This window comes from Rhinolophus sinicus, linkage group LG05 (assembly GCF_036562045.2).
Source record: "Rhinolophus sinicus isolate RSC01 linkage group LG05, ASM3656204v1, whole genome shotgun sequence".
Lineage (NCBI taxonomy): Eukaryota > Metazoa > Chordata > Mammalia > Chiroptera > Rhinolophidae > Rhinolophus > Rhinolophus sinicus.
In genome coordinates, this window is record NC_133755.1 from 95,662,148 (window position 1) to 95,681,459 (window position 19,312).

General features: G+C 34.5%; 1 protein-coding gene across 1 annotated transcript; it reads right to left on the bottom strand.

Annotated features, from left to right (window-relative positions):
* Positions 1–70: 70 nt before the first annotated feature.
* Positions 71–15,517, bottom strand: CRISP1 (cysteine rich secretory protein 1). Its single transcript, XM_019734616.2, has 7 exons — positions 15,449–15,517; positions 11,713–11,841; positions 8,402–8,492; positions 7,182–7,330; positions 5,865–5,962; positions 3,910–3,998; positions 71–542 (listed from the first exon to the last, which is right to left on the bottom strand). Exons 1-7 carry the CDS (start codon positions 15,515–15,517, stop codon positions 418–420), a joined length of 750 nt encoding a protein of 249 aa, XP_019590175.2. The 3' UTR covers positions 71–417.
* Between the last annotated feature and the right edge of the window lie 3,795 nt (positions 15,518–19,312).

The window sequence follows — 19,312 nt, forward strand, 5'->3', positions numbered from 1 at the left end:
AGAATTATTAATTCCTGTAAGTTATGCAGAGAAGACAAACATCAGGGTGATTGGAGACATGAGAATGCAGGGAAAGGAGTTAAACACAGAAAAACCCTTCTCTAGCTCAGGTTATTGTTCAAGGACCCAGTTCTGCCATCAGCTCAATTATGTCAACCTAAGAACTATGCATCACATGATTTAAATATGAGGCAGGTGGTGCACAGGACCTTTCACTCCAACAGTAAGAAAGTTTCAAACAATGTTACTTCAGGATGTATCAGTGGGTGGCATTGGTGCCCATATATGACTAGTGAAATTTAGGATCTCGCATATAATTAAGCAAACGAAATTAATCAGGAGCTACTGAAGCACAGTAAAAAATACAATCCAGCAGATGTTTTCCCAGCAGCACATTATACCTGTAAATGACAGACGTTATTTTATCTCAGTGTCACAGAGACAACTAGCTTTGCACAGTTGAACTGATGGGTGTTTGCATCCAAGTGCCTTCTTTCGTCTCTCACAGTCATAGAATTCATCATAGTAGATGCACGGGTTAGCTGAAAGGGAAAAGCATGTTTACACAATATTAGTCTCTAAAAATCACAGTCCTGAGGAAAGAGATCATCTCCTTAAAGACATAAACATAAGATTTATTAACAATAGCTAATTAGTTTAGATTATTATGAGCGAATCAAATCAGAACGGAAAACATGTAATAAGTTAAATAAGGTCAGTTAGTAAAAGAAAGAAGATGAAAGTCTGGTCTGATGTTTAACAGGTTTCTTTAATCACAATATTTTTTTTGATAGGACATATCAAAGCAGATTGGAGATGAATCATCTTTATCAATTACAATGTCATTTTGAAATCATTATAAGCTATAAAGTGATAAAACTTTTGTTCATTGTAGTCTGCCTAGATGATGCTCTATCTTTTAATAGCTAAGGTGTTGCTTTGGATTATTAAAATTAATATCCAGCTATATATGCCAGGGTGTATTTCTGGACTCTTTATTGGATTCCATTGGCACAAGTCTGTCTTTAAATCAGTACCACACTGTTTTGATTACTGTAGCTTTGTAGTAAGTTTTGAAATCAGGAAGTGTGAGTCATCTATAATTATTCTTTTTAATGAATAAAATTAATAAATAGCCAATGTAAAAATTATATAAAATCCATACATAGGATAGCAAAATATCTCAAATAATCTCTTTACCCAGAGATCACCTTAAGTAACAATGCAGTGGACTCTAGCCTATGAACAGGCACATATGTACATCAGTATTTCTTTAAATAAGTTATCCATCATTATTCCACTGTCTTCTATGTAGTATTTTGGAGAAATATGATATGTGATGGATTTTTTTCTCTACATTTTCGCTAACACTCGTTATCTCTTGTCTTTTTTGATACTAGCCATTCTACCGGGTGGGAGGTAATAATTCATTGTGGTTTGGATTTGCATTTCCCTGATCATTAAAGATGTTGAGTGCCTTTTCATGTGCCTGTTGGCCATACCAGTATCTTCTTTGGAATAAATGTTTATTTGATTCCTGTGCCTATATTTAAATTGGATTATTTGGATTTTTGGCTATTGCGTTGTATTAGTTCTTTATATACTTTTGATATTAATCCCTTATCAGATACATGATTTGCAAATATTTTTTTTCCCATTTTGGAGGTTGCATTTTCATTTTGTTGATGGCTTCCTTTGCTATGCACAAGCTTTTTAGTTTAATGTAGTTCCACTTGTTTGTTTTTGCTTTTTTTATCTTTGCTTTTGGTATCAAATCCAAAAAATAATTGTCAATACCGACATTGAGGAGATTGCCTCATGTTTTCTTCTAGGAGTTTTATGGTTTCAGGTTTTACATTCAAGTTTTTTATCTATTTTTAAAAGACTTTTATTAAAATATAGCTAACACAATATTATATTAGTTTCAGGTGTACACCATAGTTATTCAACATTTATATACCTAAAGAAGTGATTACCATGATTAATCCAGCAACCATCTGACACTGTACCACACTATCACAGTATTATTGACTATATTTCCTATGCTGTATATCACATCCCCAAAATTTATTTGTTTTGTACCTGGAACTTTGAAACTCTTACGCCCCTTCAAATTTCCCCCCTCTTTTAATTTTTCAATTACATTTGATATTCAGTTTTATTTTATATTAATTTCAGGAGTACAACACAGTTGTAATATCTTCTCTTTTATTTCTAATTTTGTTTATTTGAATCCTCTTTTTTCTTGGTAAGTGTAGCTAATATTTTTTTTTCTATTTTGTTTGTCTTAAAAAAACAGTTATTAGTTTTATTGATTTTCTTCTATTGTCTTTTTTAGTCTCTATTTCATTTATTTGTGCTCTAATATTTGTTATTTCCTTTTACTAAATTTGAGCTTAATTTGTTCTTCTTTTTGTAGTTCTTTGAGGTATAAAATGAAGTTATTTACTTGAGCTCTTTTTTGTTGTTAATACAGGTATTTATTGTTACGAATTCCCTCTTAGAACTGCTTTTTCTATAGTTATATATATATATTGTATAAATTATATTAATTTACATAATTTCCCCTATTTTATAAGTAGGAACTTTATTTTCATAAAAGTTTTTTGAATTGTACTAAATTGATTGTATCTGCACATCCAGGTTTTATATTTTGAACATTGTTTGCACTCTAGTGTATCTCAATCTTAGATATGTATGCTTCTCTAACTCTCATCTTTTCATGCATTTATAGATGAGTAAAGGGCATACGATATGTACATTCTACATCATAGGTTAAATCTTCTTGAGTAATACTTCTCTCTTTCCTATTCTTATTTTATTTCTAGTACCCTTTCCTACTACTGTAAACATTTATTTTAATCTCTTAGACACAAAAACCTACTCCATATCCCCTAACACAGATAATTAGTACATATGTTATCTTTCTCCAACTATATTTCTTTTTAAAACTGGGGTACAAAAAGTAAATTTGAAAGTGAAAGAAAGAGAAATACAGAGAAAAAGAACACAGAAGAATGAGAAAGAGAAGATTACACACACACACATACACACAAATACACACACACGCACACATACATGGGGAGAGAGAGAGAGAGAGAGAGAGAGAGAATTTTTTCCTTGCTTTAAAAGCGAACAGAATGCCTGGTCCGGTGAAGAAAAATAAAACTTCTGGCATTCCAAATCTGAAGGTAAAGGATATTTTTCCTGGATATGTCATTTCTCCACAAACGTATTAAACTTATTTTATTAGCATTAATCTCAGGGATTGAGAAATTATGTTTGCAGGAGGCTCCACAAGAAGAAACTTTTGCTATCTAAGGGAATAAACAGGTAATTGAAACTCATTTAGTTAAGCTTAGGCAAGATTTACTTAAGAAATATAAGAAGGTATTGTAAGGAACAGTGTTATCCTCAGCTAATACCTTCCGATGTGTCAGTGGGAACATGGAAGAATAAGGATCACTCAGTAAGAAATTACAAGCTATAACAAGGTCAAGCAGGAGGGGAGTTATGGAGTAACAAGCAATCTGAGAACACTGGTAATCTGAAAGTGAAATGTCTAACTTCAGTGCTGTAATAAGAGAGCCCAGAAACTTTTTACAGAACAGAGAAAAATTTACACTTATGTCAACATTTTATCTAGGGTGCTTCTATTAGGGTCTTTACGTTTTAGGATGGAAATTTTAGTTTAGACCTAGTTATTCTAATTTTCATTCCAATATACGTAATCAATGGTCTTCATGGTCACTCTGGGGAAGGAGAGGGGAAATCAAGTAATGTTGAAGTTTCCTGTGAAATTGAGATGAAATTTATAGGAAAGTGCAACATTTTAAAATGTTTGATTTAAAGGGCATGTGGCTCCCAGATTAACAATCAACATTAAACAAACCAAGATATGAAACTTACTACAAAGCTTATCTTCACAGTGATTTGGACAGTCTCCACATGGATTTCCGCTTTTATAAGGTTCATTCTTTTTGTCAGGTTCATTTCCCCTTAAAAAAATAAGTTAAAAAATAGTCCAATAAAATTGATGTTTTGAAAATGCATATAGAATTTACTCACTATTTATAATCAATTTTAAGAACTACTTTTGAAAACCATATATATATATATATATATATATGTGTATGTATATGTGTATATATATACATACATATATATATATATATATACACATATATAAAACAATAATAATCTTTAAGATGGGTTTAAGATTTCTAGGCTTACAATGATGATAATTTATATTTTTGAATGTATAACAGACAACTCTGGTATCCTAACAATATTTTGAGGCAGTTTTTTTGCACCTCTCTGTACAGTCGCGCCCTAACAAGACTGGGACCTGTGAAGAGTCAAGTCCTAAGAAGCAGAAGGGCTTTAGAGCCATTTACAATAGGAAACTTTTCATTATTTATATGCATAAAGACTTGATAAACAGTCATGTAAAAGGGCATGGTTCTTAACAATGTTAAGAAATATTTTCAGTAAGTGGAGATGTTTTAATTTCATCTTGTATTATATCATCTTGTATGACGTCATAAGAAACTCGATATGTTAGTGTCTTTCATAGAAACAAATGAAACACTATAAAAAATAAAAGTACATCAGCAAGGCTAAATCTAAAGAGTTGGAGGAAAGAGTGTGAAGATGAGAATTTCCAGTTCTGAGAAATTTGAAATTTCAGAGAAGACAGGTTTACCAGCAGGTATGCAAGAAAACAATGTGGATTAAAGATGATTCTTACTTAATATCACTTAAATAAAAAATAAAGTAAATGTTCTTGTTGAGAGAACATTCTATATATATTTTCTCTTTGATATTTAAATTCTAAAATTTTACCTTATAAGAGAAACTTATTACTTACTTCAGTAAAGCATTTTGTCAGATAATTGGTCAAAATTTTGGCCAAGAAAATGCTCCTACCACAACTTCATGTATTCTACTTTTTTTTTTGTATTGTCAGAAGTTCACCACAGACCACAAGCCCCTTCAAAGATTTAGTACAATTTACATATTATAGATGCAGCAGATCTTACTTTCCTCAGCACTAATTACATAGATAATAAAATTACCACAAATATTAACTACTGAAACCAAGACGTGATAAGACCAGAAAGTACTCATCTAGAGTTATTAAATGAGTATATTATATATATTGAATCCATAGTGACATTGGAGACTTCAAAGTGTAAAGGTGATAGTATAGTATCAGATAAATCATTTTCATTGGTTCATATTGAACATCATTTATTGTGTGACACACGTGGGAGACAGCAGTTAAATACCATGGGGAAAAAGGAGTACACCTGCCCCTCACTGAAGCAATCAGGATTATTTATTTTAGGAATTGTTAGTCACACTGTTGATAACATGTAAATTTAATTTCAAAAGAAAAGACATACCAATAATTACACTAAAAAGCTAAATGCAAGAACACTGGCTTTTTTTGTTCATTCTTGATACTTCTCTGCATTTCTGTCCTTGAATTCTAAAAGTACTCTGTTGAAGTAAATACCCTTGTTTCTTTGCTTAAGCTAGCTCAGACTTGTTTCCCTTAACTAATATTACTTGAAGAATCAATAACACATAGCAAGACTAGTGATAATAGTTCTGAATTAAAACATTCTGTTTATGATATATAGATTTATTTAGAAAAATATGATGTAAAGAAAAGTGTCTGTGTGTGTGTGTGTGTGTGAGATGCTGTAGATAATTGGTAAATGACATTTTATCTCTAAAGTTCTGTTTGACTGAAATAAAACATTTATTTGATTTTTTAAATAATGTTTGAGAAACTAGATTAAATGAGGGAGATCTAGTTCTAAAAGCTACGAGAAACCAAGCTGTACAATACCTACTCATGACAATAGTGACAAACATAGAGATATTGAGGTAATATTGCACGGCAGCATAATGACACTCCACAGCCAATGAGGTAAGAAGTAGCCCAAATTAGCTGCAAAATAGAAAGAGATTATTTTATTATTAATTTTATATTTTGCCAAATGACTACAATATAAATACTGTTATCTATAATTGAAAATACACACCCTTGCTTTTAGGATACTTTGAGCATATTTATGAGGAAGTCATAGAAACAGAAAAATTCCCATGTGTTTAGATAATACATATACATATGCATATTTGATGGCTATCATTGACCGTGGATCATTCTCTTCTTCTTATCAAATGTATATGGAAAATCAGATAACATGATAAAGGCTGCTTGGTGATAATATAAAATCAAAACCTAGAAGAAACTTTACTTAATCAACAGAAAACAAGCATAGTGCAGAGTAATGATTTGGAAGATGAAGGAATGGTATTTACTGAACAGATAACTGGACAGACATCTGTATACCAATGTTTATAGCAACATTATTCTTAATAGCCAAAAGGTGGAAACAACCTAATTAATGATGGATGAATGAATAAACAGGAGGTATATACATACAATGGAAGTTTTTTCAGCCTTAAAAAGGAATAAAATTCTGACACATGTTATAACATTGATAAACATGAATTGAGGATATTATGCTAAGTGAAATAAGGGAGACAGAAAACGATATTTTATAATTCCAATTATTGAGGTATCTACAGTAGTCAAATTCATAGAGACAGAAAGTAGAATGGTGGTTGCCAGAGGAAAGGGAGAGGGGTGAATGGGAAGTTATTGTTTAATGGGTACAGAGTTTTAGTTTGGGAAGATGAAAAGTTCTGGAGATGGATGTGGTGATAGTTGCATAACAATTTGAATGTAGTTAATGTCACTGAACATTAATGCTACATAATTTAAAAATGGTTAAAATAACAATTTTTATTATATGTTATATACAATTTTACCATGAGAAAAATAAACTAGAAAGAAGGGGTTCTCTGTGTTATAAGGCACTATTATTGTCATTCTTTACAAATATAATTTATAAATGATATTGATATTTTATGATTTTGTTACTTCCCAGAAAATCAAATGTGTAAAGAAGGAAACATTTTCCCTAAGCCATCTATTAAGGGAATCCCATTTCCTTGTGTTGCAACTTACAGGAGGACCTCAGTGGGTTGAGTGTAAGTTGCAAAAAGTGGGAGGATGATTTTCCTTTGTTCTCAGTCACCTGTTTTTCGCACATGCTTATAGTCGCTTAACCAATGTGTGTATTTGTCAGTACACAGGTTACCTGAGTGTAATGATCAACTGTGATGTCGTTATCCTCTGATGGCCATTCCCCATGCGTGAAATATTTAGACTCATTGTACCAGATTCCAATTACATTTGACCATGTCGTAAGATAAGTTGTCAAATGCTTGTTTTCTCCACAAAAAGTATCTGAAAAGAGGGAAAAGGGCTGGGTCATACTCTCAAAACTTGGAAACATTTTACAAAGATCCTTCCCTCATTTTTATTTTATAAATGGGTCTGTCATTGGTCATCCAAGCAATGTCTTATAAGAGGAGGCCAACTCAGTTGGAGCTCTGTTGGCAGGCTTCTTTCTCATTGATGAATGAACTTCTGGTCTGGTGAGAAGTGGACAGTAGGAGATGATATGTCAGCTGGGAAATCAGATCAATCAACATTATAGTCTCTGCCACTTCCAAGCTGATATAACAGGGTCCATGGTTTGAAAATAGCCACGCAAAGGTAGTATTCACCATGTAAGGACCTTGAAATAAACATTTCCTCATTTAGCCATTCACTTGTGATGTGGGCTCTTGATCAAACACGGTATTTTGGAGTGATCTGCCTTCCTCTGGAGCAGGGACGAAGACTCACATTGCTAATTCCCTGCTCAACAATATTGGGCCATGATGCCCAATGAGCTATAAACATAGAAGCTTCACTAGTATTTTACAAATGTTTTGTAATAAACAAGTATCTCATAAATATTATTAATCTCTACTTGTGTAGGACGTACTATTGATTTTCTTGGAAACTAGCTGTGATCTAACTAATATAAATGCCATAAATTGGACTCATTTTTGAGCACCTAAAATTGTTCTCTGGGCAGCTCAGTAGAGTTGAATATAACTTACTTCTCAACTGCACTAGTGCTCTAAAGCTTAAGATATGTTGATATTGTGGGTAGCTGAAATAACTACATAGTGTGGAAACCGTCAAGCTCTCCAGCTGTCTCTCCAGTCATTATTGTATTACTCAGTTATTCTGTGACACTGAGAGTTTTAATTCTTTTCTTCTGATGATAAAAATCTGAAATTTGAAAATTTGAATATCCAGATTAAAAAATTAATATTAATGAAACAATGTAGTGGGCCACAATTCACTGCCATTTATGGGGCAAATGTAAATATAGACTGGATGACTTCATTTACACTTTCCAAGTTATTAACAATCCCTGAGGACTTTTGAGCACAAAGGTAGATCATATAGACATATACTTACTTGTAATTCGTCTCTTAAGAGCGTTGCTCACTGCCAAGTTACAATACTTTGACAATACGTTGGCATTTTGTGCAGCTTCTTTATTCCAACTCTGCAGTGGAAGAGTAAAATACAAACATATGGTCTTAACATTTCCAATATAAGATTCTAGTTTATTGTTTCTAAAATCAAAGGCTAGCAATATCCTCAATTGTATCAGATAATTGTAATTATAATACTACTCTGAAATGTTTTGGTTGGAAGAGGAAGACGAAATTTTCAATTGATTGTTTTAGCCCTTGAATTTACACCATAGAAATTTGGTAATAAAGTCCAGATGCAGCTTCTCTCTCAGAAGTATTAAAGTCGCTGACTAAATGCTTCTAGTAAAACAAACCAGGGTTAAAAATCCTTCCTATGATTTATTAGTAGTTTTACCTCTGACATATTGTTTAATTTCTTTGACTCTCAGTTTCTTCATCTATAGAATGTAACCCATAATTCGTACCCAATAATTTGTTCAAAAGTTATAATATGATAATTCTTGCAATATCATTGTTATGTGTGATAAATCTTATGTTACATGCTCAATAAATAAATGATGGCTGTGATTAGAAACAAGTACAGTGTCACATATCTCCATATAAAATTATTAACGATAAAAAAATTATAGCTAATACTACATACCGGGACCTATTACCAATGCTATATGTAAAGTCTCTCATTTTTACCCACAGCAACTCTACAAGGGAAATACTATTATTACCCTCATTTGCAAATGAGGAAATTGAGGAACAGAGATGTTGCATGCTTTTTCAATATGACACAACAAATAAGTGGCAAACAGAATTGGAATGTGGGTTATTCTGGCTCCAGAGTGTGTGTTCTTAACTCTCAGTGTATATCAGTTATTCTGACTTGAAACATTTTGTTTGGTATATCTCCAAGTCAGATGAAAGGCAGAAAGTCTATATCACTAGTTACGGGACTCTGTGACAAATACTCTCCCTAACACTCTTTCCTCCATATTGTGTACATCCATTTAAAAGACTGTCACAATATCTGTGTCCAACACATTGCCAGCAAAAGTTGTGGAGTTTGTTTTTTGCAGTAGAATTTTCCATAAATCATTCATCCACTCTTTAGAATAATTTTTGGATGGCACCCTAACTTAGATTTTTAGTATGTTTCCTGGCATCAAAAAAGTTTACCTAATATACGTATATGCTGTTATCTGTGTTAGTTTCATAGAAATACACCTGAGGTGGATGAACTCAGTAAACTGAGAGATAATTTAAGTAACTCATTAGCTTGGGATCAAAGTAAAAACATGGAAGAAAAGTTGTATGTTAGTAATGGATACATCTAACTGACGCAATAGAGATGGCACAACACATCCCATTAGGGCCTAAGATCTCCTGGCAGTAGGAATGCCATCACTGTCCTCACTGGTAAAAAAATATTGCCTATTATGACCAGGTTACCAACTGATTAAGACAGGAACTGATCTGGCTAGCTTACAGCTGATTGCTTGTTGTGCATGCTGTGATGACACGCTACCAAGGGCCCTTTCTGCACTGAAGCACTTACTTCCTTTTAAGCTGGGAGTCCTGCCCACAGAGAGCTCTACTATCTCTCCTCACTAAAAAAATTGTCCTATCCATGAGCATAATCCCTTCCCTGGGGCAACACCTATCCAACAGCTAGATGTGAATGCCAGGCCACCTCCTTCCAACTCAGGAAAATTCAGAAGTGTTGTCTTCATTGTATAGTTTCCCATGGGATTAGCTAAGGCCTCTGTTGGAACTACAGCATAGCCCAACTTCTCCCTATGCCCATTGCTGCCTCTCTTTCTACCTCCATAGGGAGGTGTAAATCTGGACATTTTTCTCCAATAAACATCCTGCATGCTAATCTCCATCTCAGTCTGCTTATCTTATCCTATAAACTACCTGCGACATTCATTACATATAGTCTGTTGTTCAGACCTCTTTGAGAAAGCTCTCTAGGACATTACCTCTGACTAATTCTGATAAGATCCTCTGTTTATTGTAACACATCCCTGATTAAAATCACAAGTGAGTATATATTATTATTGTGCCACAGCTAAGAATTCTGGTTTTAACAAGTGGCTTTATTTAATCAGGTTCTAACCCAATGTACAGAAATGTATCTTCTTTTTTGGAAAAATCTCTGCCTGGAAGTTGTGATGGGATCTTCAGCCCTACTGTAATTCTATTATTTCCTTCCTATCCATGTCCTATGCTTTGTTTCTCTGAGGTTCAGATTCATCATCTGTAAAATGGGAATAACAGTATTTAACCACAAAATTATTGAATTAAATAATAATCTAAGAAGGTTATAGAATGACTGTCAATAAGTACACACAATGTGCCTGTCAGATACAATACTCACAATGCAATAATGCCTGATAGCTATTGATTTTTGTTGTGTTGGATTCTAAGGTAACCAAGAGACAAATTTTGAAATCATTTTTTTCTATTCACTTGCTTTCTCTCCATCATCATTTACATGAGGAAGCTATCCTGTAGAATCACTCTCCAGAGCCTGCACTATTTCTAGCCCTCACTACTTCAGGCCAGCCCAGGGTTCAAGGAACCGGGATAAGGTTACCCAATAACCTAAGTGAGGTAATATTTGTTAGGCTCATCATCTGAGACCTCCCTAAATTTCTTTTGTTTTACAGCACCTAGTCTGCTCACACACGAGGTTTATAGTGGAAAGACAATTTCTGTCTCCTTTTACGGGATGCAAGGGAACTGGGAAACAGATTGGTCAATATTTGTTTACCTGGCAGCATCATCTCGCTGAGAATCTGAACATCTGGATTCTCAGATGAGTGTCTTAGCCTCTGGGCTGCTGCCCAATGAAAACAGCTAGGAAATGCCTCAATAACTTGTTAACCGAAGTTTGCTCTACTGACGATACTGACAGGGGACTTGGCATGGTCTCCACCCCAGACCTCCCACATCTGGATCTCAGAGCGTGGGGCCCAGGACCCTGCACTGTACCCAGTTCTTCCGCTGATTCTGAAGCACATTCACGTTCGAGAAGCACTGTCCTAGGATGCAGTGAATGAAGCCAGCCTGTCTGAGTTGGAATTATTGCTCTGTCGTTAGTAACTATATGATTGGGTACATTTACTTACTTACTTCCTCTGGGCCTCTGTTTCTTCTGCTGCTGTGCCATAGGCTTGCTTGTGAAGACCAAACTTTTAGTATATTGCAAGTGAATAGGACTTAATAAAGCTCAGTAAATGCCATTACTATGTACTATTGTCATCATTATTGCTGCTGTTTAATTAATCTTACCATTTTCAGCATGTTTCTGGCAGGTGGTACTACTTCTCTCCTGAGAGTATTATGTAGATTAACAATTTCTCCTTGGACAGTTGGTGAGTCAGTGCGGACTGCATCATAAGTCACTATCGCTTGTTTGGCCTGTTACCAGAATATTATTAATTAGTCTTACTTCTCTTAAGTGCAATTTTTCATGTATATACATTACTTGCAGACCTATACACAATATTCATTTATAGTCCACATTGAATAAAGAATGATCGACAGCATTTTAAAATTTACGTTGTCTCAATATGTTAGTTTCCATTTCTCCAGTGTTAGTTTTGAGGATTTCTGAATGTCAGTCTGACATTATACAAGTCTATAGAATAGTGCACCGGATATTCTGTGACTGGGGTTTTTAACTGTATAATCGGTACTTTGGACCATGTTGAAACACTTTTTATTGGGCAATCTGAATCGCAGTAGAAGATGTTTTGATATCATACTTTTTACGGACTTCCCTTCCTTGGCTCATTCCCTACCATACCTCTCCAAGTGCTCTTTGCTTTCCACATAAATCATTTACACTTGATTTCTTATTTAAAGATATGTGTCTGGGAGAACCTAATCTAAGAGATTCATTATTAAGTACAAAACCTCAGGTGTCTTTAACTCATATTTTACATCTTTGTCTTATTCATATGGAAAAACATTAATATTTGCATTTGTATATGTAAGTATAAAATCAGATTCAAATCAGTAACAATCCAGAATTTGTGACTGTTTTTTAGATTTGTTTACTTTTTATCCAATAATTCACAGACAAGAAAAATAAATGGCCTTAATATTTAGGTTGCATTAATTGCAATAGAGAGCAGCTTCTTTTATTCTGACATATCACATGCACTTCATATCAATAGAGAATGATCCCATACAAAATGTCATTAGTGCCGAAGTTGAGGTATTCTGCTTTGAAACAAATCCTATTGGAGTCACTGACAAGCCAATATGAAAATCAATATATTGTTTAATATCTTTATCCTACTTGGTCTATTGGCTGAGTAGGACTCCTTTGACTAAGCTGTCAGTGTAGAAATAGTGTTTTTCTTAGTGTGAGGGACAACACATTCTCTTCATTTGCCTCCTACCTCTCAGACTTCATTTACCTGGATTGACTGTGGTTACAGGCTCCAATTGGCCTCCCAGAATTAGCACATGCCCTATCACCTCTACACCTCCCTCTCACTCGCCAATCTTTCACAGTTCATTCTCCAGTCATCAACCAGAGTAAACATTTCAAAATATACACACAATAGAGTCACTTTCTGTTAAAAGTCTTTGACAGTTTCCAGGTCTTAGACAGAAGAACTAAATCTTTAATAAATGCTATGACGACTCTGCTGGCTTCCCAAGCTCTATTCAGGACATGCTCCCCTACTGTTTATTCTCTGCTTTCGTCTCAGTTCTTTTCTTTTTTTCTTTTTCCCTTTTTCCCCCCATTTTCAATCATTTTATTTTTTTAAATTTATTTTTGTATTAGTTTCAGGTGTACAAAACAATGTAATAGACATTTCACCCTCATGAAATGATAAACCCCCTCCCCCAATCTATTGCCCCTCTGACATCATACATATCTATTACAATTACATTGACTCTATTCCCTATGCTGAACTCCATATCCCGTGACCATATATATATATATATATATATATATATATATATATATATAATTATGGTTGCTAGCTGGGAGCAGGTTGGGGATGAGGGAGAAGGGGAGGGGATTAGAAAGTGATTTTCTTTTAGTTAGTCCAATGTGCCTGTTTCCATCCCACCTCAGAATATTAGCCTTAGCCTGTCTCTTAATTGGTATGCTCTTTCAGCTTGCTCTACCAAGCAATGCCAATTTACCCGTCAGATCTGAGGCTCTACCTAAGCCAATGACCAGATAAGTCATTAATTACATCAGATGAGATCAAATCAACTTAACAACTTGATTGCAACTCCCTATACTTTTCCTTGAAAGACTTTATTCTATAACATCTGATGGAAATTTCCAGATTCTGATGGAAAACTTTATATCTCGGTAAAAAACTATTTCTGTTCAGTTAGGTGCCTGGTATCCCCATGAATTCTTAACACTGCAGGGAAATTTAAAATAACATTCATGCCTGATGGTCAGTCTATATGTTTCACAGTGTTTGTTCGTTTGTTTATTTATTTATTCATTCATTCATTCATTCATTCTTTTTTGGACAAATTGGAACATCTTATTTAGTTTAAGTGGGATTCATGTTTAAAGTTTATGTGATAAATTTGCATTTGGAGCTTAATTTGTCTTATCTTCCTGTTTTCATTTAAAATCCTTAAACCTTCATTTTGTGAACAAACTGTCTATAAAATTGCATACAAATGTTCCAATAATCATCTAGCTATACAATGTATATATGTTGTTTTATCAATGCCTTCAATCCTTTTGTATCTTTCCTTTGTATTCTTAGCCAGTATTGGATCACGCTCTTGTGCCCTTGAATGGGAGGGGTTCTACCTATCTACTTTTTCATCTGGGCTTTTAACTATGACGTTGATTCCTTCTTTCACATGGCAACCTGGGTCAGGCTGTCTCCCAGAACTTGGGCTAAGTGGCCTAGACCAGCTTAGCATTAACTAGGCTTTAAAGGCAAATACAGCTTTTTCACTGTCTGCCTTTTTCTTTTTCTTTTTCTTTTTCTTTCTCTTTTTCTTTTTCTCTTTTTCTTCTGGAATGGTCTCTATCTATGCTTCAGCTCAGCTTTTCCTTACTGTGAAGTGTGAAGATCCCCTCTCCACATTGGGAGAGTAAACTGGGCAGAGAATCAGAGGGAAGGAAGGAGAAGTCTTCTTCAAGTCTCTACTTTCAGCTTACAGGAGGATTGTTGGGTTTTTGACAAGAGCTCTACCTGGTTTCTCTTTGGGGAAGAGGTGTGAGTAATGTGATCCAAACCACACTGCAGTAGACTAATGCACATGGATTTTCTTTCATTCATAATATTAAGTGTTTTCCACTTTGACATCTCTGTTCTAGCACATAAAAATATAAAAACCACTCATTTTCTACCTATAACAAAGCTATTGACTTCAGCTCATAATAAAAATATTTTGGGTACATTAAAATATAATATTTTCTATATATCATTGAGGTTAGTTAGGGGTACATATTGGGTGAGTATAAAATATTAGGGACTTATTCATTATTATCCCATTGAGTGTTTTGTTTCTGTTTTCTGACTGTTGCACTTCTTGTTTTTAATAATTAATGAGATTCAGGCCTCATATATTTATTTCATTGCTAATAGCTCCTCACACTTCTCTCCTTGCTGTGAACACCTTTCATTTTATATTCAATTCTGATGTGTTAAAATCTTGTTCTAATCACAAATCAGGTAGCTCAGTTTGGGTATTGATGAAATACTTACCTTTCCCAGGTAAACTAAACAAAAGAGTATTTTTTCCCCATGTAGTTATGGTAGCTAAACTCCATGACCCATGGAGCTAAACTACTTAGGTTTACTTTCAGGCTCTGCCACTTCCTAGTTATCTGACCTTAGTTATGTGATTTAACTTTTCTCTGTAATATAGGATTGAGACTAGTACTTGCCTAGTAGGGCTGTAATGAGAACTAGGTGAGTAATGGGTGTAGCGTCCTCACAACAGTGCCTGTAACAAAGTGAGTTTTACTATAGGGTTAGCACTTATTATTTTCTAGGAAGTAATTATGAAGCATACCAACCTCATAGCTTCTTATAATCAAAACAGGCAGAAAGCCAGCAGCCAAAAACAAGCAGTGGTGCATTGTCATCCCTGAAAAGTAACAGAATTTTTTATTATTGCCAACTCCTGGGATAAAGTTTTGTAATAAGTCTTTTTTTAACCACTTTTACATATATTTTCATTTTCTGCAAAAAGAGACCTGCTGGATTAGAACAAGGTTTAATATGTTAGTTATCAGGATCAAGAGGAGAAGACAGAACTGTGATTGGAAGAATAATAGATGTAATGTCTTATCCCCTGGAACTGTTAAATATGTTACATTATACGACAAAAGAGAATTAAGGTAGCAGATGGAATTCAAACCGATAATTGACTGAGTTTAAAATAGGGACATCATCCCGGGTTATCCATGTGACCTCAACCTAATCACAAGGGTACTTAACTGTGGAAGAGGGAGGCAATGTCAGTGATGGATCAGGAGAAAGACTTGACCAGCCATATTGACTTGGAAGATAGAGGAAGCAACCATACGCCAAAGAATAAGGGTGACATCTGGAAGGAGGGAAAAGTAAGGACATGGATTCTCCCCTAGTGTCTCCCTGCTACATCTTGATTTTAGCCCAGTGAGAGCCATTTAGACCTCTGCCTTCCAGAACTGTAAGATAATACATTTGTATTGGTCTAAGACACTATGTTTATAATATTTTGTTATAGTAACAACAGGACTCTAAAAACACAAGATTAGATTTGAATTCCCTATTGCATGTAGAGAAGAGCTATGATCTTGGTACTAGTAATTCCTGTGCATGATTTAGAGATACTCTGTAATATCTGATCACTCTGCTAAGAGTTTGTCATTGGGAGTCAAGCAAATCAGAGCTAATACACACCCTCTCCTTTATTTCTATTTGATAGAGGTTGCTGACTCTAGGATATTCAGAAGTATAGATTATTAGATTTGGTTAGCGCCTTCTTTTCACAATCTACCTAGATTCTTTCTGAACCCATCCGGCTGAATGGTTAATAAAAAAACCTATTTGGTTCTCATTTTAAGGAAAACCTTCAAAGAGCAGATTAAATGATTTGGGCAGCATAATACACACGATGTGGTTTTGCGTTTCTCTCAAGCTTCTCCTGCCCACTGCCAAATATATTTTGTGTCAGGGGAGTTTTGTAAATCAGTTTTCTCAGGGAACATATACCTGAGAACATTCTCTCCTTTACTGTTTTTTACCCATCTCTTTCTTTCCCTTTCTCTCTTTATCCCTTCAAAAATATCACATACGGGGCTGGCCCTGTGGCTCAGGTGGTTGGAGCTCCGTGCTCCTAACTTCGAAGGCTGCCGGTTCGATTCCCACATGGGCCAGTGGGCTCTCAACCACAAGGTTACCTATTCAACTCCTCCAGTCCCGCAAGGGATGGTGGGCAGTGCCCCCTGCAACTAAGATTGAGCATAGCACCTTGAGCTGAGCTGCCACTGAGCTCCTGGATGGTTCAGTCGGTTGGAGCCTGGGCTCTCAACCACAAGGTTGCCAGTACGATTCCTCGACTCTTGCAAGGGATGGTGGGCTGCACCCCCTGCAACTAGCAATGGCAACTGGACCTGGACCTGGAGTTGTGGAGCTGCGCCCTCCACAACTAAGACTGAAAGGACAACAACTTGACTTGGAACAAAAAGTCCTGGAAGTACACACTGTTCCCCAGTAAAGTCCTGTTAACCTTCCCCAATAAAATCTAAAATATATATATATTACATACTCTCAAACCTTAAGATTTACACTAATGCAGTGAAATAGATGATGAAATAGGTATCTCATTCCCTTACTTAATACTCTAAAAATCTTGTAAGGCAGATCATTATTCCCGAGTTAACCGAAGAAATAATAAAATAAAAAAGATCATCTAAAATATAGTAGATTGATATATACACACACATTAGTATTTATTGCCTCCCACTATATATAGTATACATATAGTAATTTATATAATTTATATAAAACTATAGTTATAGTTATGTATATATACAAATACACACTTGTACAATGAAATGTTGTTATTTAAGTTAGTCCACATTATGAGGCAGTCTGTAACTTATGTTGCTGCATTTTCTGAGGGAAAAATTTTTGGGGTGATGTGTATATTTATTACCGTAATCGTTATGATGTTTTCATGGGTATACCCTAACATGTACCTCAATTGTACCTCAAATAAGCTCTTCTAAAAAGGTTAAGAAATACCAAAATTTTACCTGTTTCAGACCAATTAAACAACTGGCATTGACAATTTAGATTTTGTCTTTTAAGTCCATTTTTTTCCCCTTCTGTACAAATTCAGTACTTAGAGTTACACATAAATACATAATTTATATAAAATATTGTATGCTATTTTCCCAAAAATTTCTACTGTTATTATATACTAATTATGAGCATTATTTTGATAATAAGGTGATAACTTATAATTTACCTAGTAAAGATTTTTGCTAAAGTTTGTTTGACACTGTTAATATTTTTCTCTATAAGTAACATTGTTATGAATACATTATGAGTACACAGCCAGCCATTTTTAGGATTTTTTTTGCATGAATTGCCATTTTTAGGATTTTTTTTTCATGAATGAGCTCCAGAATTAAAAATCGATTGAAATCTTTGGACTTTTTCTTTTAAGATGGTATATATCTAATTTTACTTCTAAGTGTATGTGATGTATAATAGGTGGTTAAAATACTTAATAAAAAAATTATTTGTGTACGGTTGAAAAAATTAGCTATTTCACACATGCATACATACACAATATGTTAATTTAATAGAATGTGATATAATAAAAGTCATACTGATCCTGGAGTTAAAATATTAGTGTTTTATCTTAGGTTCTCCTATTATCTATGATACTGATAAATTCACAAGTTCTCTTTGTTTGAAATAAAAATCAACTGCTTTTGTTTGGAATGAAATCTAAGAGGTTGGAGATACATAGTCATTCAAATTCATAGGACTGCATGATACAATCAGCTCTTTTGAGTTAAATGTATTATGCTCTTCAGAATGCTGCAATCTGCTTAATGGGCTTCATAATCCAAATTTGAAAGCATACTATATTTTATAAATGAATTGTAATGAATTCCTTTATAAAAAGGAGGCCTTTGAAAACATATAGTATCACCCACGTTATTGGAAATATAACCTGGATATTTTACATTCAGATATAATATCTTTCTTCGATCATAAAGGGGTGAAAAAGCATTGTTTTATGATATGGAATTTAATGCAATATCGTGTATTGATGATTTAATGCCAGAATTTATATCCTGTGCAAGAATTGAAAGCAACCACAAGAAAATTTATCGTGACCTCTTGAGAGTGATTATGGACAATTAGTATAAACTGGAGTTAGAGTTTCCTTAGAATTTTGAGTCTTCCAAGAACTTTGATTGGCCAAAGTTAAGGGCAGCTAAGCTGAAGAGTAAATGCTGAAACAGGAGCCTCGGCAGTCACTTTCTTTCTGCACTTATGTACTGCATTTTGGGACTATATTTTCTTTTAATAAATGCTTGGCCTGCTTGGCTTTGTTCATGAGGCTTTGTTCCTATATCCTGGAATGCCTACCCACTCTCCAACAACACACTTAAAAGGTTTTTGTTTTGTGGTAACAATGAGAGTTACATAAAACATCTTAAAGCGACATTTTGAAGAGGATGTCATAGGAGTGGTGACAGCAGGGCACACTTTTTGAGTTCTCCTCTGGATCTTATCACAAACGGGACATCTATAACCCATCAAAGGACTCTGCTCATCATGCAGAACAGCTAAGGGACTCATGCAAGGATTACTCGAAGGTGGGCAAATTGGGTGAGCAGGGGAAGAGGGAAGGGAGCGGAGTAGAGACG